At 33.2% G+C, this 23,806-nt stretch overlaps 1 protein-coding gene across 2 annotated transcripts in view; it reads left to right on the top strand.

Annotated features, from left to right (window-relative positions):
- Positions 1-18,155, top strand: part of LOC124362230 (centrosomal protein of 152 kDa-like) — a 38,115-nt gene extending 19,960 nt beyond the window's left edge. For both annotated transcript variants that reach the window (XM_046816558.1, XM_046816559.1), the window contains 8 exons: positions 137-350; positions 2,003-2,097; positions 2,323-2,529; positions 3,175-3,373; positions 6,654-6,835; positions 12,339-12,467; positions 13,423-13,752; positions 18,013-18,155. In XM_046816558.1, the coding sequence (XP_046672514.1) occupies positions 137-350; positions 2,003-2,097; positions 2,323-2,529; positions 3,175-3,373; positions 6,654-6,835; positions 12,339-12,467; positions 13,423-13,731 (1,335 nt within the window). In that variant the 3' untranslated portion in view covers positions 13,732-13,752; positions 18,013-18,155. The remainder of the gene's footprint in view (positions 1-136; positions 351-2,002; positions 2,098-2,322; positions 2,530-3,174; positions 3,374-6,653; positions 6,836-12,338; positions 12,468-13,422; positions 13,753-18,012) is intronic.
- The last annotated feature ends 5,651 nt before the right edge of the window (positions 18,156-23,806 follow it).

Here is a 23,806-nt window from a genome sequence, read left to right as displayed (position 1 = left end):
ATTGTTAATACTTCTTTGAAGGCTAGTTGGTTTTTATTTTTCCAGTCTTTAACTTCTTTTTTCTAATTTCCCATACTGCCATAAAAATTTTACAATAAGTATTTATCATTTTAAGCATTTTATGCTTTCCTGATAGCTGTCAGCAGAGTGTAAGCGGTTGCGTGAAGAGCTCTCAGTCATGTCAGCACGGCTTACAGTTGAGATTAACTCAGCACGTAAGCTGGAACAGGTGACTGCAGACAAGAATCGGCTTGCTGCAGAGCTACAAGAGATGCGAGATCATCTAGCTCACAAGCTCACTGAGCAGAAGACAGCAGAAACTGCTGCCAGTCATGTTGAGGCTAAGGAAGGTTGGTTCTCTGTTTCACACCTTTAGTCAATAAGCCAATATCATATCATTCTGCATTTTGGTTTGTATTTTAATAAATATTATTCTTTTTTATTAAAAGGTTTTTTTAATCTAGGTTATATGGTCTATGTTTTGATTAGCGATGTGCTAACGTCAATCCAAATACAGAAGTCTTAATTAGATTAATAATTAGGATTAAGTCAACAAAATTTGTAAGTACTTGAATACTATGTCCTGGACCAGGTAAGCTACATAGATTAAGTCATCACTAATTTGAAGAGCTGGCAAGATGGTGATACTAAACAAGAGTTAAGTTCCCCTCTCCATGGTTAAACAACTAAAATATTTTTCAAGAGAATAAAATAATTTTGAGACCAGCCACAATTCTATCTGTGATTCAAAAGTACTCTCTTCCAAACATTTGACAGATTGTGGTTACCTTGTGAACTTACCAGCGCAGGAAAGCAGTCTCGCGCTCTGAGTTTGCAGTATGTTATATTCATATTATTCCTCCTGTGAAGATTTTAGAGGCGAATTTCAGCTCTAGATTGAAAAGAATCTAAAGTTTTTCTTATATACACCAGGTTATGAACAATATACTGGCCAAAACTGTTTGAATTCCTAGTCCCTAAAAGATTGAAGATGCAGTGGTCAAAATAACTGGGAGATGTAATAATATGCAGTACTTCTTGTGCCGCATGATCGCAGAGCAACAATCCATATGCTGCTCTCATAACTTGTTGTTTAATCGTTTGAAAAGAAAGGTAACTCTCGCAAACAGTTACAAACATTGTTGATGTGGTGTTGACGTTAGCTATGGAACAATAGTAAAACCTAGGATCTTAAAGTTGACTTCAGTATCTATATTTTCTGGCTGCGTATGATACATTGAGTTTTCTCTCTGTAAAGTTAGACAGAGTTTATTCATAGAGAACCAGTCCACTGCCCCTTGAAAAAGCCAATTCACAAGGCCGATTGATTCTTCGGGTGTCTCACCTTTTCACAATCATTCCTAAACAGCAGAACAGCTGTTCCTTTAGCTCCAGGTTATTTATTAGGGTAAAAAAAGGAACTAAACTTACCCCTTGAGGAACGCACATTCAAAGGCAAAATTTTTGCTTTCCCACTATGAAAACCTGTACTCCCTTCTGTAGATAAGATTGAAGCATAAAGTGTGTACTTTGCCAAAAATACCCAGTTAGGCAAATCTACAAAGAAGATCTCATGTGAGACACAATCAAAAGCCTTGGTCAAGTCAGCCAGCACCAAAGCTGCAATCACCACTCTCAAAGGAATCTACTTTGTGTTGCATATGTTCCGTAAATGGCAGTACTAAGTCTGGCCATCAGATTGAACTGTTAAACACATGTTTTAGTGAAACTTCTGTATTTTATTTTATATTACTATTGCATGCGTTTACTCTTTATATATATATTTTTTATTCTTATATGTAGTATATCAGAAATATTATTTCAGTTTGCATTATTGTGCTGAATTGTTTATTTACACTGTGGTTATTATTAATTTTGTTGTTTTTCATTTCATTGTGAGGTGATTTTGTAGATGGCAGTGAAATATTTTAAGTTACAATAAATGTTTATAAACCTGTAAAAGCCTTATAACATTCTAAAACGATCACATCTAATTTTTCAGAAAATGACAAACTGAATGCAGAAATTCTCAGGTTCAAAACAGAATTGCAGAAAGCCGAATTGCTTATCAATACATCACAAAGAAGAGAAAGCCAAGTGAGTATATTTTTAGTCAGCGAAAATTTTCAACTTATAAAATATGTAAGTTAAAAGCAGATTTTATGTTTTTATTTAATACTCAAAAGTATTTTGTTGCAGTAAAGTATTAGATATTCTTCGTTCTGAGACTGAATTATCCTTTCTATTAAACTTCCATGTACATTTTAGAAATATTTTTCAGTAAGTTCTTTACTCTACATGTTGTAATGTCTGTATCAACAGCTGTCAGCAGAGTGTGAGAGGCTACGGGAGGATTTGTCAGCCATGTCGGCCCGGCACACGCTCGAGATCAGTTCTGCTCGTGAGGAGCTCAGAGACTCACGAGAACGGCTGATTCAGCTGGAGAAGAATGCTCGAACTCAGTTCGAGACAGAGATGAAAAGTTTGCGCCAAGACAGGGACATGCTTAAGACCAAGTGTGATGAAAAGGTATAGTTACTTTATATCACCAGTATATTGTGTCATATCACACTTTTTGTCTTGTACTTACAAGATATACTTTACCATCCATTGTGTCTGTATTTCAATAGTGGCCTTTAATTAATATTCTCGTTGAGTTTTTTTAAACATTTTATGCAGCAGAATGTGGAATTTTCTTATTATAATTCAATTGATGTTGTATTTTCTTTGTGAAAATTGTGGAGTTGCTGTTAAAAACTGCATTGAGAAACAACTTCAATAGCTGGTTTGTTTGATTCAGATTTTGACCCTAAAAGAATTCTTCATTCTGTAGAGTGCTTAAAATATTGTGACTGGTAATTGATAAGATTTAAATCACAACAATTCAGTTCATAGAAGTTTCAGATTTGTAAAGGCTACATAAATTATTTTAATACTAATTAGAAGCCTCCACTGTATTATTACGTTTCGAATACAAATCAGAAAAAAATATTATGGTATATTTTAACTTGTATATTAAAAAAAAATGTATCATCTTGAAAATTCTTGAATGCTATAGTTTTATGTTAAATCTTAACAGTATGAACACGTATTAGTGCTATTTTTTAAAGTAATCTTACTGAGACAAAAATCTTTCTTTGACTGTCTGAGGTTCAATTGTCTGTTATTTGTCAGGAGGTTCAGATAATGAAGCTGATAGAGAGCCGTAAGCGGGCCCCGGCCACGGTGACCGTTGCCACGGAAACAGAGGATGAGGAGGAGGAGAAACAGCAGAGAGAACTAATTCGTTGTCAGGAGGAGTACAACAGAGTCCTGGTGGACATGGAGCAAGGACATCGACAGGCCCTCAGGAAACTCAGGGAGGAATACAATAGTGAGTTGGAGTTACTGATTTGTGTGATTTAGTGTAGTATTTTACAACTGCTAATTTATTTACCTAGTCTGCAAGTCAGTGGCATAGAAAACATTCAAATAAACAAGCCAACTATCTTTTAACCTGTCTTAAGATTTAAATCTCAATCTGACAAAGAATATCCCATGGTGAGAAGCTTAGTTTGACAAGAGTTGCAAAACTATATTGAAATGTACATGCTGTCTTCAAAAGTATTAAAGAAATATTAGAGTAATAACAGTTGAATAAGAATTGTTCAGAGTTGAAGTTGTATTTGGTTATTTAAAAAGTCAACATTTAAATATATTTATTATACTGCACATATTATGACACCCAACACATTTTGCCTATTTTTTAAAGAGAAATAAATCTCAGGCCATTAGGAAGTGTTTGTGTCTGTAGGTCCAGGTTAGGTTCTTAGTTTAGGTTACAGATAGTGTAGATTCAAGTTCTGCCTGAATCAGCGCTCTTATTATTATTATAAAAAGATTTTATTCCAGAATAAAATTTTTCCATTTTTATGATTTTAGTTACCAAATTGTAAAATATTAACCAGAAACTTCTATTACTAGTGCTTTATAGTTTCTATATTTAGGTGGAACACTCTAGTTGGATGAAAAGAATCAGATCAAACATCTTCATCAATCAAACTATCAATATTTCAATTACTCAAACTGGAAGGCAAAGTTTCATCGTTGTTGACACAAGTTTTATATTCAAACTAGTGACGTCTTTTTCAATCTTTATCCAGGAAAAATTATTAAGAGAACTAAAATAGAGGTTAACAAACAATAATATAGTAAAAAGCAAGATAAAAAATGCTTATAACAGATTATTTGCATATGGCAAAAGTTACTTGTGAGTAGCCCCAGCTGTGCCACCAGCTGAGTTTGGATTATTTATTTAGCAATGAAAGCCTTATCAAATAGTTTTGAAAAACATCAAGAGGTAGCAGCACATATCAAGGAACAAGACTGGTTGTCAATGATGGAACTAAATCCCACAGTAATTATAAATTCTATCACAATACTGTAGGTAATTGTGTACCTGGGTCCAGCCAGGAGTTTGAGCTAGCATGGGCCTTCCCCGAAAGTCAAGAAAGAGTTAATTGCATCTTCAATCTGATTTTTCATGATAGCTACACATAAAACCTATTTTCTTCAAATGAGCTGGAAGGTATACTTCACATGGATTGAAAACTACTTTTTCAGTTCTTTGGACTTAACCCTGCAACTGGCTTTAAGCGATTATCGACGCATTAACTACAGTTTCAAAATGGCACTAAGCTATTTCGACGCATTAACTATGTCGTAATATGATCTCTCACAGCAAGTCTATTTTTACTTTGTTTGAAGTAAAACGTACGTAAATCTAAAGATAAAGATTGAAAGTTTAATATTATATCATAAAACGCTCTATAGTTAAGTTAAATCTTTCATTATATAAATTCTAAACTTGGATGTTCACATTTCCGATTGCCATTTGTTTGCGTAATTTCCGAACACGCTAAAATTACCGTATGTTTGTAAAAATTCCCTATCGTGAGTTTACGTTCTACACGATCGTAAGTGTCGTCATTGAAAACAGTGTATTCTTGGCTTTCAGAAACATCTTTTCAATAGCCAGTAGAAAAATAAATGTTTATAAAATAAACGTTTGAAAAGCTCGTGTTTTGTAAAATCCCAAAATGCCTAATGCGTCGAAAATAGCTTCATTAAATTTTGTTATTTTTGTTACTTTATCGTTGTCTGGAAATAGTGAAAATTATATCAAAACAAAGAAGAAGAATTGCTCTAAGCAACAGTATAATAGATAACGAAGACTATGAACTATTATTTTATTTTTGTACTATTGCGCAATCACCGACTCAGCCAGTAGAGAAGAACAACGCATCGCATGGTTGCTGTGTTGATTTCTTTGTTGTTATTACGTCATTGCCGGTATTAGTGTATTGCTTGCTATTTATTTGGATATTTTATACTTTTCGTTATTTAGTGTGTATAAATAAAAGTTTGTTTGTTGTTTTTTTTTTTTAATTAGTGAAGTGAAAAATGTAGAGGTTAGGTTAAGTTTTAGCGAATAGGTTGGATTTTTGTGAAACTGAAAATAAGCCTATGTTCACATAGGTTCAGTGTTTTATTATTTTGTAGACAATTTAATTTTAATTAAAATAAAATTTTGATTTAAATTTATGCAAAGGTATTTATTATAAAAGTAAAAAATTTTTTTTTACTTTTTCTGAAGGAATTAGCGTTTTATTTCTATGTCCATCGTTTGTTTTATTTTTTTAACAAAAAAATAATAGAGATAAAAATACATTGTTGTACATTTTTGTAAACTTCAATAAACGTTCTATCTTTATAAATAATATTTGGATGAAAAGAAAATTGTTAGCTAAAAAATTTAGGCATTTATTTCACAATTTTGACTTTTGTAAAAATAGAAAAAAAGTTTTGTTGCCACATAAAAATATCTTATACAATGTAAACTTCTATAAATATCATATTTTTTTCTTCTACATATATTTATCTCTTAGAAAAAAATATTTGTTCATCCAATAGATTCCAAAATGTCACAATGGTATACATAATAGTGCTATACAAACTTTTTTCAGATTTTGTAGTTTTTATAGATATATTATCCAAAACTACCAATAAACTTCTTTTACCTAAATATTTATTTTGTAATTTGTAATTGAGGTATATAAGCAAACTTTTGTATATTTTAGAATTATTCTAAAAACTTTCATATTACCTGAGAGGGTGCTATACATTTTGAGAAAAATTTATTCTTTACTAATATTTTTACGTTAATCTGTAAAAAAAATAAAAATATATTAAATGATTCAATCTTTAATATTTTTTGGGAAACTGCATTTATTTCTAAAGACATTGATGTTTTTAAAATGTTTGTATCTTAAAAAATAGATGAGCAGTGATTAAAATACAAAACCCTTACAAAATCACCAAAAAGTGCCTGCCATTTTGGGAAAAATGATGGCCAGTTCCAGGGTTAATAAGTAGATTGGAATGTTTCCCCGCCTGCCATAGTACCTCAAAATCAAAAAGTGAATGAAGTTTGGATTGTTTCAGTGTTGTATGTTTAAGACACACTTTTGTGTCAGATTTCTGATGTCTAGCTCATTGGAAAGTGCTTAGTACGTAGTGTCAGTCATGGGGTGAGTGGGACAGAACAGTCAGTTTTATATTATAGTGGTGGTACGAAATAACTAGTGCATAAACTGAGAGATTGTGCTCTGCAGATGAGAGGATGGCGCTGGTACAGGAGCACAAGCAGCAGCTCCAGGCAGTGGAGGAGCACACCAAGCAACTGACGGTCAAGTTCTTTGCAGAGGAAGTGAAAAAATTGGAGGCAAAGTATGTGGACGAGGTTTCTAATGTTGTCGAGAACCTGCAAAAATCGCTACTGGAGAAAAATTGTCTGGTAAGTTTACGTTATTATTTTGGAGCTATAGAAAGTGAACCCAGATTAGTTATGAAATATCATACTACTTTGGCTTTCTAAGAGAAGAAAATGGTTAAAATTAAAAATGCTAATGTAACTATCAATTTTAAAATTTAATTACCGGTTCAGATTATTTTCTTACAGTCTTAGGAATTTCAATTATTTTGAGTCAACAATAATTAATCATCCATATATTCCAAATAACTTTAAAATATGGTAGGAATACTGGAACTGGATGTACAGATACTGCTGAAAGGCTACTTTTTATATCTAAGTGGCTATACATAGTTTAAAATATGATTTAATCCAAACCCACAGAATGAACTTATTCATTATCATCCTATCATTTTTATATAATTACCTTTCCCTTAAAACCTTTGACACCACAACGTTTAGAATGTATTAAAACCCTTTGAGTGCCACAGGTATTTTCCCAAGGCATGTGCATAAAGTGCCAGGCTGTTTTTGGCATATTTGTAAGCTTTTGGGAAAAAAAGCTGTTGTAAAATAACTACCCTACGGATTTTCATAAGTTTGGTGTTGTTTTTTTTCTAATTAAATGCAAAATATGACACATATCATTACATACAAAATTTGATTTATAGAAGTATAAAACTGTTAGTATTTATAAAAAAGTGTTTTACTTTTTTATAAAAAGTTAAGTTTCGATTTAATTTGAGTGTACACGGTATTTTTAAATATTTTTTTCTTTATACCATGACAAAGGCCATATAATTATAAATAAACCCATGTATAATATATTATTCTAGAATTAAAAAAAACATGCCATTACATGTATAAACGAAATGCTCCCCAGTACTGAAATTGTATAAATTGTACTTCAATTGTCAGAGTTTAGACAATACATAGTAATAGTGTAGTTTTCACAACAAAAATAATAAAACATCAATATAACACAAATAAATATGATTAGTAAATGTTAAGACAAATATTTGCGAACATATTTACATACAAGTTTACATTTACTAAATAATAACCCTAATATATTTACACTAAAAATTCACGTTTTTCGCTTGGACACAACTCAAATAGCTATACATTACTTTTGTAAAGAAATACGGTAAAACACTGTATAAGTTACTAGTTTGGTTTGTATGTACTCAAATGCTTGGCCATCGGCACATAAACAACAAGAAAGGTCGTTACGCAACACGGTACTTGTCCGCTACGTCATGTGACTGGAAGACAAAATCATCGCATAACTGTACTTCGGTATCATGGCAGCCCATTATTTTTAGATGAGTTTTCCTTATCAGGGACCAAAATAAACTTGATTATATGTTCCTTCTTCCATAATTAATCGAAAAATACTCGATAAGTCATACTTCCTATTGCCAAATCGTCTCCAAATAGACACACGAATGACCTGACATTTTCAAATAATAAAACATTGTTCTTTTAGTTTTTGTTTTCATTGACTGTGGCAATAACTTGTCAATTCCAAAATAGTATAAAGAAAGACTGTTATTTTTCTTACAATAATTTATTTTGTCCCCGATATGGGAAACTAATCCAAAAATAATGTCCTCTTGATAAGTACCCAAACAACGTAAGTTTCACAGATAAAATGTTAGAGAAACAACATAAAACTCTTATTTATCAATAGTTTGGAACCTATTGAATACAGCTGTCTGGTTATTTGGAAAAAATAATCTTGTACAATACAAAATATTATTGAAATACGAAACATCAAAATTAGCGACGCTGTGGCACTCAAAGGGTTAAGATCTGGAAATGTAAATAAATGTATCACAAAATTATTATCCATGATGGTCCACAATTTGCATCTGAAGTGCCAATGACTCAGCAAATGAATAAAAAAAGAACTGCACTACAATTAGTTTTTTTACATATTAACACGTTAGCTGCCAAAGGTATTTTTGAAATTTCTCTCAAATGCCATGTAGGTCAGGAATCTGGCCGGCACCGTATATAATTGGTAAGACTTTCTGTCGGCCATATCTGACCGGCAAACATCAAAAAAGCAGGGTTATGTTAGGTTATGTTTTTTTACTATGTGCTGCGGTCTACAGTCAATTTGTTGAACTTCTAGCGATCTTGAATATCGCTATTTTACCTACAAAACGACTCCCGTTGTTGTCTACTTACTTTAGCGCGGGAAATTAATACTCAAATATTGACTTGTTGTCATGGTATTGTGTCGGCCAGAAATGGCCGGCAGTATTTATTACGTAATATCGATCATTTTGATACTTACAAAATGAATTAAATTCTTGTTAGAAACACATTTTACGTGATGGGGGAGTGATTGTTCAAGGATTGAAATAAAGGTACAGCCAATGATTTACAAATGTTTGGTTTAATTTTTACATAAATCAGACATATTAAACCTAAAACTATCATTTTTTTTCAATAAAGTACATTTCCTTGTAAAATATTTAGTTGTGAAATAAATAAAATTGTAAAAATTTGCAATATTGATAATAATTACATGACACTTTGTTATAAAACATGTTATTTGTGAACTTCACGAAAACAGTCTTTACATAAGTATGGCTTCTCAGGACACTGCTCACAAAATGTGTTCACTTTGCCCAGTTTCTTGGCCACATCACGTCCACTTACTTGTACAGCTTTTTTGTAACACATTTTGCAGTACCTTCTGACCCTGTGTCTACCCTTTCCCTCTCCAGTAAAGTTTTTGAGATATAGTCAGATAATGGTGCCCTGTACCTTTTACAGGAGTAATAGTGTTATTATCTAGACCCATAAGTGAAACAGCCAGATTTTCTTTAAAAGTTGTAATTGACATGCAGTGCTTTTTCTGATGTCCGCCTGCTGTAGGTCTTGCTTTCACAGCATTAGTGTAGGCCAGCCAAGAGTTTACAACAGCGGTTCCAAGAACTATTTCTTCTGCTGCTTTATGGTACCATCTTCTTGGACTTTTCGAACACCAGTGCTATAAGATGAGAGTTGGTCAGACACATCGATGCCCATCTTTCCCTTGTTGTACTCAACTATCACTAATGGCTTAAAAATGTCATTTGCCTTTTTTGTCTATTTTTCCTGTGAGAACGTACTCTACTTCATGTTTGGTGGACAACATTCGCACTTCTCTCTTGTCCTTCCATTTGGTAACTACAATACCATCTTCATTTTCAAGGGCTTTCATTTCTCCTTTTTTTTATTTGTGCCTTCGTAACATCGGCAGGGAGACCTTTCCTGTTTGCTCTCACAGTACCAACAAGGTGGGTTCTTCTAGCTAAAAGATTTTTGGCAAGTTGCACTGATGTGTAGTAATTATCTACATATAAGATGTGTCCCCTTATCCAAGTTATGTTCCATGACCACTGAGGTTGAAACTAATTTCATTATTTTCATTCTGGATGGTCCCTTTACCCATGTAAACTTTTATACAATAGGTATACCCTTGCTGGTCACAAAGTTGAAAATCTTTAGGCCATATTTGTGGGCCTTGTTGGGTATGTACTGTCGAAATGACAGTCTGCCCCTAAAGGGAATCATGCTCTCGTCTATTACGAGATCTTGGCCAGCAGATTTCTTGTTCAAAAAAAATGTCGTTCATCTTAGAAATTAGGGGCAAAATCTTTGCGATACGCCCATCACGTTCCTCAGCAGCATGATCGTTAAAATGCCAAAAGCGTAGCATTAGCTGGAAACGGTTTCGGCTCATAACTTGAGAAGCAAACAGTATTCTTATACAAAATGGTTGCCAGACCAGTAGTCTGTTTATGCGGGGATGATTAGACAAGCCCATCCATATGAGGATACCAATAAACTTCCACATTTCTACATCATCTGTGGGAGCCCATTTATTAAGTCTACTACTTCGGTTCAACCTCGTTTCTCGCAATACTTTACTGGCATTTCTATTATTCTCTACGACCATCATTTGTATAATGACGTCAGTAATGAAAGCTAAGTAATAGTCTACAGGTTTAGCATCATTGGCCATATTTAAATGGTACTCAGAAGTAGAAGTGAAAAGAAATTCTTGTTGCCTACCTTTAAATTCAGTCCATTCATCCATCATCACTTCTCCGTCATTTTCACAGAATCGCCACCCACCGTTCATATCATTTGTCTCTATTTCCATTGTAGCCTGCCTTCATCATCACTACTGTCATGATCCGATTCACTTGGGCAAAAAAGTCCGGATCTTCATCCGTGTCGTCAACACTTGAACCTATGGTTTTCCTCCAATTTCATGTTTGAGGGTCTGGTTCACTGGACATTGGACAGTCCAAAAGTCTTTGAATTTGTTCTTCATTTACTTCTCTACTACTCATAATGAAATCGTTTACACAAGTTTAGTTTCGTTCCAAACTAGGTTAAAAGAAAAGATTACGCACGCACAACTAGGTTATTAGAAGATACAATTTCACTATGGCGGGAACGCAGTGGAATGCTACGGACGAGCAATGGTTACTGCGCAGGACAGTGGCTGGACAGCGCTGACAGTGGCAGACGGCAGCCCTAACTGATACCAACATCGGCGCACAAAAATAGTCGCAACAGTGAGCAATATAGTGCCGGCCAGATCTGGGCGGCAGTGTTTATTTTTAATGAAAAATCACAATGAAAAATGTTGTGCCGGCCAGATATGGCGACGCTCAAATTGCATTATATTCAAGAGATTTCAATGCAGTTTTGACAGAAAATGAATTTTAACTAAACAAAACAATTCGAGTTAATGAATAAAATAATTTTAGAAACTTGGCAATTTTCGGGGTTGGGCAGTAATATGAGCGTGGCATTTAGGGCTAGTTTACTGCCGGTCAGATCTGACCTCCATGGCAGCTAACGTGTTAAGCCATTTGTATTGGAGGCCATCTTGGTTTTAGCCATATAAGAATAGTGTTAGACCTCATGCACTTTACAATCTTATTTTTAGTCGTAGAGTTATGGGATTTGTCTCGTTTTAAAGTTATTAAGTTACACATTCAAATACTTTTTAGTTTTTTGGTATGTTTAGAAGTTCTAAAATATTTTTGTAATTCATCGTTTAAATATTCAAAAAGCATACAATTAAAAAAAAGCGTTTGAATGCTTATTAGTTATACTTTAAAATGAGAGATATTCCATAATGCTATGATAAAAGGCAAAAGGCATAAAAAGATTAGGGTTAACATTGTTGTTATGGAGAAAACTCAATAATACTGTAAGTATTGTATCAAAATAATCTATGAACTGTTATGACATGATTAACAGTTATTTTTTTACCTCGTCTGCCTTGTTTTTTTCTGAAAATTACCATGCTTTCCTATTTAGTTACTAATCTAGATGGGATGGAATATTTAGGTATTATGTTGGCACCACCTCCAGTCACGTTATATGATAATTGGAAATTGTACCAAATCATTATTGAGAGTTAATATATAAAAAATAAATGAATTCAGAGTAAAATTAATTATTGGTGGTTTTTTAAAAACTGGTAATAATCTGACAGATTTTTGTAAAGAATTTTGTGTGATGACAGGTGGAGAATCTTCAGAAGAGATTGGTCAGCCTGGAAGATGAGTGGAGGGAGAAGTTGGTAGCACTGAACAGAGAGATGGAGGCTGAGAAGGAAATAGCTGCGCAGATGATGGTGCAATGGGCTGAAGAAGTATGTTATTTGCCTGGATTTTAAAACAACTTTGTTACGTATCTGACATACATGTGTACCCAAGTATGCACTTGTGAATAGTATAACATTTTTGTTAAAAGAAGCTATATGTTACTAATCAATGGCTGTATACACAACACTGGTTTTCAAAATCAAGTATCTGACAATTAATTCAGGGGTTTTAATTTGTATTGTTTAATAAAATTACAACAGTCTATTGTTGATAGATTTTTCAACAGAGAGAAGTCCATTGGAAACATCCTGTTAATAATTAGTTCTTCTCCAGCATATTCAATTTGAATGTGACAAAAATGATTAGAAGTATTTAGTTTTTTCATTCTGCACTGGCAATATTGCAATATGTGTAATACCTAATGTGCTAAAAATAATGAAGTTTTTAACCATTAATTTTATTCGATTTTTCTTTAACACAATATTTTTATATGTGCTATGCTTGAAAAAAATATAGAATTATTTGTTGTAGAATAATGTGTTGTATGCAGGACATTAAATTTGTTCACAATTTTATTTTATTTTTACAAGTGGAGCATTAGACAAAACACGATAAAGTTCAATATTCTTTATAGCTTATTAGATAAAAATTAAATAATTTTAAATAGAGAGTGTCAGCATTACAAGCAATACAAGAAATTAATTTACTACATTATATTAAACTAGTGGTAAAAATTAATAAAAAATTGTGTTATAAAGTGTTTTTAATTTATAATATTAAAAGTAAATGGTTCAAACCCATTTGTGCACAATATTTGAAATTTGTTTATAAGTTATATGATTTATTAATAAGGGTTGTTTACTAAACTCTGGACTGATATTCATGTTGCGTATTGGCCCACCTAAACGTATTGTAAGAGATGTCTTAGTGTGAAATGTCAACAACAAACACCTCTCAAAATATTTTTAGCTTTATTTCATTAGAACAACTTATGTATTACAGATGAAGAAGATCCAGGAAGAACTGGCAAGGAAAGAGGAAGTTATAGAGAATCAACGGACAAAATTGGCAAAAGCTAAAGCCATGGAGCAGCGACATCGAGAGAAACTGATCAGAAACAACGAAGTATTTCAGACCCAGTACAAGAAGAAGTGTGACGAATTCAAGGAGATTTTCAAAGAGGCCAAGGAAGAGGCATTTGAAAAACTCAAACAACTGGACAAGGTGTATGAAGATGAAATTAAGAAAATACAGAAAAAAGAAGAGATGAGAATTAAAGCTTTAGAGAAAAAATTACAACAGAAAAGTTGAGATGAAGAAATTGAGTAGCAGGTACTGTGATTTTAATTATGTTTTCTATTCTTGTTTTCTTTATTGAAAATTTCTCCAACCAACCTACTTCATTATGCCCTAGTCTTACTTATAGGTTTGTTACCAGTCGCTAGGTCAGGATGCCATTAAGTTACAGGACTTGTAGGCGTTCTAATTCGGGTAGTGTATTGTTTGTAGTATTTCAGTGGAACATTTGTATTATATTTGTGTTGTTTTAATTTTTTACTTGTGCTTCTCTTGACAAGTTGGTAGGTTTACATGTGTACTGTAGACTCTCTGTTATCCGACACACCGGGACTAGAGGCCTGATTTTGCTGGATAAATAGATGTGTTCCAAAACTTATACATACTACAGTTTCCTAAACGCAAAATGTTTGTATGTATTAACTAATAATAAAAAATGATATTATTTCATATTTTAGATGAAATTTTTGTTTTATAAATAAAAAATGAATGTACTTACCATATAATAAGTTCCTCTATAGGAAAACTTACTCAAATTACAAACAGCAAATGTCAACAAACTATAAAAACTCCAGACAAACTAAATAAGAATTTAAGACAAGAATGTACACAAATGAAGTAGAAATATTTATGTTGCACGTTATAGAGTTTCATTGTAACATCACTGACATTCATTCATTCTGGACGATAACAATCTGTTTAAACAATGTCTTACTAAAAAGCGGCTGGTCAAAAGGATATTGTTTTGTAAACATAGACTGGTTAAGAGAATAGGCTACTATGTATTTTTTTCGTTGGTTTTGGTATGTTCATCACTAGTATCCGACATCTAGAGTAGACTACAGATTCTAGTCCTTGAAATGTTGTGTTTCTTTTCTTGTCACTTAATTATGGCAAATGCCCATGGTACTGTTTCTTTCCATGTTATGGATTAGTAGTAATTAATTATATTGTTTTAACCCTTTTACTGCCGGCCATTTTTTTATTGTACCAGTCAAAATTGCCAAGGAGGAAAATCACTGTTGTGCATTCATTTACAAAAAATGCTGTATCTTTTTTATTTTTCATTAGATTTGCATGAATTTTTATTTTATTTACTCGTATTTAAATGCTGTTTTTTAAATAATAAAAAGACATTTTAATTTGAAACAAACACATTATTTATTTTTAAAAATGATATAAATAAAAAATAAATAAAAAAATAAAAATTGTGTTTGGCATCTGATAATTTATTTTTAAAATTATACTAAAATTATGAGCATGATATCATTATAAACTAGAGCAATTGCTTAGAACATATACCAAATTTGAAGGTGCTACCTTGAAACATAACTGCACTATGAGGATTTTCCCAAAACTGGTAGGCCTCCTCTAGGCCTACCAGTGGAATTTGAAGGTAAACTTATCTGTGCCACATCCCCCTCACTATCTCATAACTCCTCATTATCTGATGGTAAGATACAGTCAGGATCGTCATCAGTGTCATCCACATCACTTTGATTGTCATCAATAGCCCTAACAATAATATCAGATTCGTTCTCGGCATCTGAATCTGACAAATTCTGAAGGAAATCGTCACTTAGTTCGTCTTGCACTTAGTTATTGTTCCCTCACTCACAGGAGAGTTAGATGTAACTCTTTTACTCATTTTATCCTTGATCAACAAAAGTAACACTTCAAAAAACTTTCGATAACATTGTAAACAACAACAATGAACGAAGATTTCAGTAACATAATCCGATCATCTGGTTTTGACAGCTGTCTAGGTAGTTCGTCAATTCTAGTCAAAGACGACAAAAATAGAAATCCACAGTTCTTCAAATGGCTTCTTTCATTATCCTTTGCTCCTAAACAACCAAAATACCGAATATTTTGGCATTTGAACATAACAGTAGCCAGTAACGATAAAAAAAAACAGACGTTCGACATATCGGACGTTGGCGTTTTCGGCAAAAATGCCGACGTCCGATATGTCGGACGTCGGCAGTAAAAGGGTTAAACAATCAGCATTCTTTGGTAAGTATATAGTGCAGTCATTGAAGCATTGTTGGTCCAAATTTTTTTACTGTGAACCGAATTGCATAAAATTTTGGAATTAGGTTCATCTTACCCTTAACTTCAAAAGTGAAAATGATTTGAACTCCGCAACCACCCTGGGGGTGGTTGCCACCCCTTCTCGGGAGTGAATTTATTTTTTTCAAAATAACCTCGGATATTGATAGAAGGCCTAATTTTAAGCAAAAAATCATCTATAACGTTTTTCGAAAAATCCAATACTTTTCAAGTTATTGGCAATTGAAAATTCGCAATTGTTTCACGTTTTTCATCGGTTTTTTGCAAATATCTCCAAAAATATACGTTTTATCGAAAATTATATAAGGAACACAATTGTAGCAGGTAAAACAATGAACAATTTTGTTTTTTATAAAGTATTCTAAGTGCAATATTAAGCTAGATATTCAAAATCAAAGCTGTTTTTTATTTTGTCTGAAATTTAATCGATGTGGTCAATGCCATCTAGCGGCGAGCAGATGCATTTTAGGCATTCTAAAAAAAAGAGTTTTATAGTGCTTGAAATAAGCTTTAAAATGAGCACTATTAAAAGTCTTTTGCACGTAAAATAAGTGAGCTGTATTGCAAATAAGAGGAGCATCTAATGTTTTTTCTTTTAAATCAATGGGTTTCATAAGTGCCATTTCCACCAAAATTAAAATTAATCGTATTCCGCCTAGAATCAACTTTATTATGAAGAGTTTAATAGATTGTATCAGTTTGGCTGCTTCAGGACACATATTTTTCAAAAAAGTCACGATTAAAAAAAATTTCAAATTTTAAAAAAACCACCTTTTTTCATAATATCTCAAAAATGACGACACATACGAATAAAAGTGTAGGTATGAAAAATGTAGGTATATTTCTGACAAACAATTTGGATTTTTTAATTTTTCTTTAAAACAAGAATTGACGGAAATATGATTGTTTAAAGAGCGCGTGGCAGCGCAATCACAGCCTCTCTTAAGCCCTTTAACCCTTCATTGTTTGAGAAAAAGGTTTTTTACTATATATTGCAATGAAGGATGTTGTAGGTCTCTTAATTAACTTTACAATGGTTTTTTATAAATTGTGATAGCATGAAAATTGAAGGAGTTATGGTCAAAAAACTTATCATATTTTTTTCTACTTAGTAACTGAAAATTTCGGACTGTGAATATTTGGAGCAATGTGAAAGTACGCAGTATAATAGAGACCCAAAACTATTTTAATGTGTATATATATACATAATATGGCTCATATATTTTGGAAACGTAGGCATGAATACATACCAACTTTCTTATATGTATATATAACACATTTGAGTAAATTTTGTATAATTTGTAAATATTTTACCCAATAAATGGCAATTTTTTACTCTAAATTAAATTATTTTTAAATAATATGTAATCATATATATTTACTGTTTTAATTTAGGGGTAGTTTTAAGGGTAGAAAAGCTTAAGAATATGATAATCATTTTCGAGAGTGTGGAATAATATTTAAATCCTTTTCATTTTATACAAATAAATTTTTAACAATTTTTTTATCAAGGGGTAGTTTTAAAGGGTGAAAGGGGGTTAAAAATTTGATAATTATTATAGAAAATATAAAATCTTACTAACTCTATACTTACATCCTTTTTACATCATACCAAAGTATTTTTTTGTGATTTTTTCAATTTAGGGGTTGTTTGCAAGGGTTGTAAGATGTTCAAGGGGTTGAAAATGATTTTAATATGAGGTAATTGTGTTATAAAACACTTTAAAATTTCACCACTTACTATTAAACATGTTTTCTAGCGATAAAATGGCTCAATGTCGATTTTTCCATTAAGGGGTTGTTTACACCCCTTAAAAATAATAGGCGGAGTTCAGATCATTTTCACTTTTGAAGTTAAGGGTAAGATGAGCCTAATTCCAAAATTTCATGCAAATCGGTTCACAGTAAAAAAATTCGGAGGTAAGACCGTATTTTTCGCTTCAATGACTGCACTAATAGGAGCAATGAATGCTATGTTCAAATGTTAATCCTATTTTGCAATTGCTTGAGAAGTAAAATCCATGTTTATGATACACAGTGATAATCAGAATTCAAGTTGTTGTTTTATACATTACATAGGTAAATTTTAAAACGATATTCCCATTAAACACTAATCGTGTGTGTAGTGTCCTCTAAATATATGTGGTTAATCTTATATTACATCTCGTGTGCTAAATTTTAAAAGTATTGTAAATATTCAGCCTGGCATGTCTTCTGTTCCAGATGGTATTGCTGCCAAGCAGTCCATAATTTATCCAGCTGTGATCGCAATCGTTTCTGTGAAACGTGCCTTTTTGTGTTTGTGTAATACTTGTAAAGTTTTTATCTGTAGCTAATAATAATAGTATTTTTATAATGTTTTTATATATTGTGTTTGTTTTTTCAACCTTTTCCATTGATATTCAAATTTCACCAATTGTAATTTATAATAATGTAAGTTAAAAAACATAATTTGTCATACAGTTCAATGGTGAAATTGTCATGAATTTGGATAGGTACATAGTTGTCAGAGTTGTTAGAACTTAGCCTATTGACTACAATTAAAATTCAAATACTTTTATCCTCAGGTACTGAATTAATTTTTATTTTGCAATAGAAATCATGGTGTGACTGCTTAGGGTCTATTTAAAATATTAAACGACCATATAGTATGTTGAAATTGTATTTTATGTTATATTTTAAGTGTTCAATTACCCAGCAACAACTAGATTTATACCAGACCACCTACCACTAAAAATAAAACTATGTGGATCATTGCTTGCCTAGGCCACTCCCAAGTTTGAAGGTTAGATCTAAAAAACACAATTACATAATTTTCTAAAATTTCTTCATTGCGAAGACAATCTTCTTACTTTCACTCAAAATGTCATAAAAGTTAACATCACTCACTTACTTTTTACTTTCATTGAGTATAGTCCCCACAAAGTTACTAATCAAAACAAACAATCAACATGTGAAATGGAGTAGAAAATCAATTTTGAGAGAGTCGACAGCAGCAACAATGTCTTATTCTACAATATCATCATGTTGGCAAGAGGGGCCATACTGAAACTTTGTGCTGGAAGTGATCCTGTTTCCCGTAATGTAAGAAAGTACTAATAGTTCTAGCATATGGAGTTCTGTGGTAAGGGTAATGTTGTCTGTATTCTTCAATAGCGACTGCCTTCACATACACTATAAATAAACACCATGTCGGCGCATTCTTCACTTGTAAAATAAGTGTGGCATTACTACTCCAATAATTCACCAATTACTACACACAAAACAATACTTACAGGGACTGAAAGTCAATTACTACAAACAGAACAATACTTATATGGACTGAAACTCAGTTTTTAGCTCTCAAAATTATTTGAATTCTACAATTCAAATTATTGTTGAACAGCTGTATATTTTATTGCCAACTTATGAAATAAAAATTCCCTGTAACACATCGTTCTGTGTTTCTAAATCAAATTAAATCAACCCGTACAGTTTTTCAGCAACACCTGAATGCAGTGCTGAAATCAATACACTTTATTAAATAACTTTTCATTTAAGAATTGAGATTTACAATTTATTAGTAGGAATTTAGTTTTTTTAATGGATAATTAACAAAATTATTATCAGTAAAATGTAAAAGCGTGTTGATAAAAATTTATGTAATCAAACCTATATTCGCTTTCTGTGTACTTTATTGATATAAATTTGTTTCTTTGTGAAATAACAAAGTTATTGTTGCCCAAAGATGAAAAAATATATTTGACATGGGTTTTCTCAAAAACTAGCTAACTTACAGTTTTGAGACCTGTTATACTCAATTTATCAGGTCCAAAACCACAGGAATAAATTTAATTCACCCTTTAATCTCCCTTACCAGATTTTGTTTTGTTTTTTTGTTTGTTTGTATAATACTGGAACAAAATAGAAGAACAACTTCATTCCCGCTGTACACTGTTTTAAAATTACTGCCTGTGCAACATCTATACGTATTTAAAGTGTTACAAATTTTTTATATTAGAAGTAGAAATAATTATATAGATGATCTTATGAGCAGTGCAAGATATGCAGCAAATATACATTTTCGTTTGCCTAAAGTTAATAAAGAAGTTTTTAGACGATCCTATAATTATACAGGTCGAAAGTTTTTCAATAATCTTCCTTTTGAAATTAAAAACTGCAACGATCTGAAACTTTTTTGTTATGAAGTAAAAATATGGATGTTTGGAAACTCAATTTTACAGTTCTTATAGAATGTATATCTTATATAAGTACTACTGATGTATTGAAAATTTTATCTCTGGTATGTGTATATGGGTGTATGGCAGTATGTATTCTTGTATAGTTTGTAGATAGATATTTGTAAATATGTATGTAGGTTAATTCGTGTGTTGATATAAGGCAGTGAAGGTTGTGTGTTTTTGTTTTTGTGATTTTTAATGTTAGTGTTATGTAGTATAATAACTAAGGAATGTACATTTATAAAAATTGTGTATTAGATATATTTTGTACCTTTATGGGACAGATGCCGCATGAGGCAGCATTGTTGGCTATATGATAATTTATTTGTAACTGAACTCATACCTTTTTTTGGTTTTTATTTATGTTGTTCCAACTGGAAAGTGGTTAGCATTAGTTCCTAAGAATATAAAATGTACATACAATTGCAAAATACTGATGGAATAAATAAATTATTATTATTATTATTTATTTCAGGAAGACACAGTTTTACATGGTGAGCTAAAATTAGACAAAATCTTTCCCTAGCCATAACTCGCTAATGAAGCATTTCCGGACCCATTTTATATACACTTTTTTATTATATTTAAATATAGAATGAGCTCCCAAAGTTTCTGCATATCTTCTTAAATAATATTAAGCTATCTTATAATACTTCACCATACTCATCTTGAGAGAAAGTTTGTATGCTCTTCAGCCTTAAGCATGTAAATTTGTCAATATATTCTGCTCCATGACTCCAAGTTGAGTTTAAAGTCTATTGACTTAAAGTCTCTGTGACGAGTATTGATCGCTTCTTAAGGCTCTTGACCTACATTGCAACTCCTATTCCAGACTTATCTATTAAACTATGGTTTCAATATTACCTCAAACATTTTATTGTAAAACAGTGTTCACACAATTATTAAAAAATACAGCCTATTCTCTGTTTATACTAGAGTAAAACAAAATTCACAGTTTGGAGGGGTTTAATATATAAGTAAAATAGAAACTTATATACTTGCAAACGTTAAACGGGACAATCCCCGTTCAAAAAGAACTTGAATTATAATCCCATCTTTTCCATATTCTAGTTGAAGAAAACTATATTATTTTAAATAAATAAATAAATAAATAAATAAGGACTTTATTTTGGAGCGGTTTTCAACAATAATTGCTGGTTTACAAAACGACTCATGTCTTATTATAGTTCTTAAAAAATTAAAAGCTTATTTTATAGTTATTAATAAATAAAACACAATATTAGACATACAGTTATATATGGCTATATCACCTTGTATTGTACATTAAATACTTGTATATATTTTCTTTGTATGTCGTTTCAGATACACCCTGGCCTGTTACGCTGGAGGACAGTTCATTATATAATTTGGGAGCAAAGTACGCAAATCGCTTTCTTTCAAATTCACGGCGAACGCGAGGCATCTCCAACACTTGATCCTGTCTAGTACTGCGAGATCGGACTTGAGACCTGCTTTTTAGTTTTTCTCTCAGATATCCCGGCCTGCCAGTGGTCAGGATTCTGTAAACCAGGCATGAGGAGCGCAGGGTACAAGTATCAGCTACAGTCAACAAACCCAGCGATCGTCGAGCCTCCGAAACGTGGTCAAACCTTCTTAAACCACATACATACCTTACACACATATTTTGGACCCTCTGTAATTTTTCTAAATCTCCTTTAGACACAATGTTGCCATAGACAGGGAGGCAATAATCGATCACAGAGAGCACAAGAGCCCGGACAAGGCGAAGCCTGGTCTCTCTAGGAAACATGTGCCTATGCTTGTATAGCATTCTCAGTCGACCAAGTGTTCGCCGACAAACAGCACTTACATGACCAGATAGTGTGAGGCCACTATCAAGCATGAGGCCCAAGAGCCTTGACGATTCACACTCCTTCAGTCTGACACTGCCAAGCAACACCTCACCCACTGTCTCCGAACCCACATTGGAAGGAATCGACAACACACTACACTTTTCCTTGTTCAGTTTAATCCCATGCCTCTCAGACCAATCATGGACTATGCTTAAGTCAGCATTCAAAATGGAAACTGCTGAGTCAGCTCTTCCGGCATCATATGAAACACACAGTTGAGCATCATCGGCGTATGAATACAAGCGACTATGTTGCAAGTCTGAACCCATAGTGGCGGAAAACAGGGTGAATAGAATGGGCCCAAGGCAACTTCCCTGTGGAACACCAGCAACTCTATTTAAAGATGAGGAGAAATCCATCCCAATTTTAACCTTTTGTCTCCTATTCACCAAATAGGAATCAAACCAAGAAACCACCTCTGGTCGAAAACCATAAAAATGCATGACAGCCAACAACATCCTGTGGTCTATTGAGTCGAATGCATGTGAAAAGTCCAGCATTGCAAGAAGAGATGCTTTCTTATCCGCCCTTGCGTGAAGCAACTCGTCACAAACGAGCAAAAGCGCAGTTGCAGTGCTATGGCCCTTCCTTTACAAATAAAGCATGTGTTAAGCTATAAATATTTTGGAGCAACTTTAATTTCCAAAAGAAAATAATTGAAGCTTTTCTTCGTTATATATTCATAAAATGACTTCTAAAAATTTAATTTGAACAAACTATTGTTTTAGCCTGGAACTGTTTGCTTTAACTTGAATTAAAAAACACGCATTACTTAAAGTGGACTATAATAATTTTTTTCTACAACAAACCCTAGTCTGGTATGTGATATGTTTTTAAGCACCACGGGAGCGATGAGCTCCTGCCCAACACTAGCAATCGAAGCGGTCCTGGGTTACACTCCTCTTGGCCAGGAGGTGATGAGAACAGCTGCGATAAGCGCAATGAAGCTTCTAGGAACAAAGGTAATAAATGCTACCTCCTTAGAAGGCCACATGAAAATATTGCAAAAATTTCCTGAGGCTGAAATGCTAACTAAAGTGTCAGATGCTATGGTTAAGAAATACTCCTTTGAAAAACCATATACGGTCTCTATCGGAATAGGGAGAAATGGATTAAAAAGGAGGCCTACCCTACAAAAGGAGTCCTGAAGTTTTTCACTGGTGGTTCACTCCTAGACTCTAGGGCAGGATACGGAATACATGGACCTGGAGTTGACATGGCTGTGACCCTAGGAAGACATGCCGCGGTTTTTCAGGCGGAGGTCATGGCAATAGACTCATGTTCCAGAAGACTCATACAATTGAGGACAAAAGGATTATCATACCTAATACTTTCTGATAGTCAGGCTGCACTGAAGGCACTGGATACCTGTTCGTTTGATTTGAAAGCGGTCTGGGAATGCAGGAATGCTCTAGCAGAGCTGGCAATGAATAACAGAGTAACACTCGGTTGGGTACCGGGTCATGAAGGTATTCATGGGAATGAAAAAGCAGACATCCTCGCCAGAAAGGGAGTAGAATCCACATGGCCTGAGCCAGGTTGTGGGATAGCCTTCTCCAACATTAAAGCTCTGGTCAAAGATTGGGAAAAGAGGACAAGACACAATAATTGGAGTAGAGCCTCAGGTTTAAGACTATCCAAATTGTTTATCTCTCCTTGCGCTAAAGGGTGGACAGCTCTCCTAGACCAGAATAAGGAGGATATAAGACTGATATTAGGAATGTTGACAGGACATGGCCCTCTGAGGAAGCACCTTATGAAGTTAGGCCTTAGTCAGAGTAACGAATGTAGACTCTGTGGAGAGGAGGAGGAGTCAGCGGAGCACATTTGGTTAGATTGTCCTGCCATCGTAGAGACTCGGAAAAGATACCTGGGAGCATATCTCCTCAGCCCCAAGGACATTAGAGAACAGGAGCCCTTAAA

This window comes from Homalodisca vitripennis, chromosome 5, assembly GCF_021130785.1.
Source record: "Homalodisca vitripennis isolate AUS2020 chromosome 5, UT_GWSS_2.1, whole genome shotgun sequence".
NCBI lineage: Eukaryota > Metazoa > Arthropoda > Insecta > Hemiptera > Cicadellidae > Homalodisca > Homalodisca vitripennis.
This window is presented reverse-complemented; position numbering and strand designations above follow the sequence as displayed.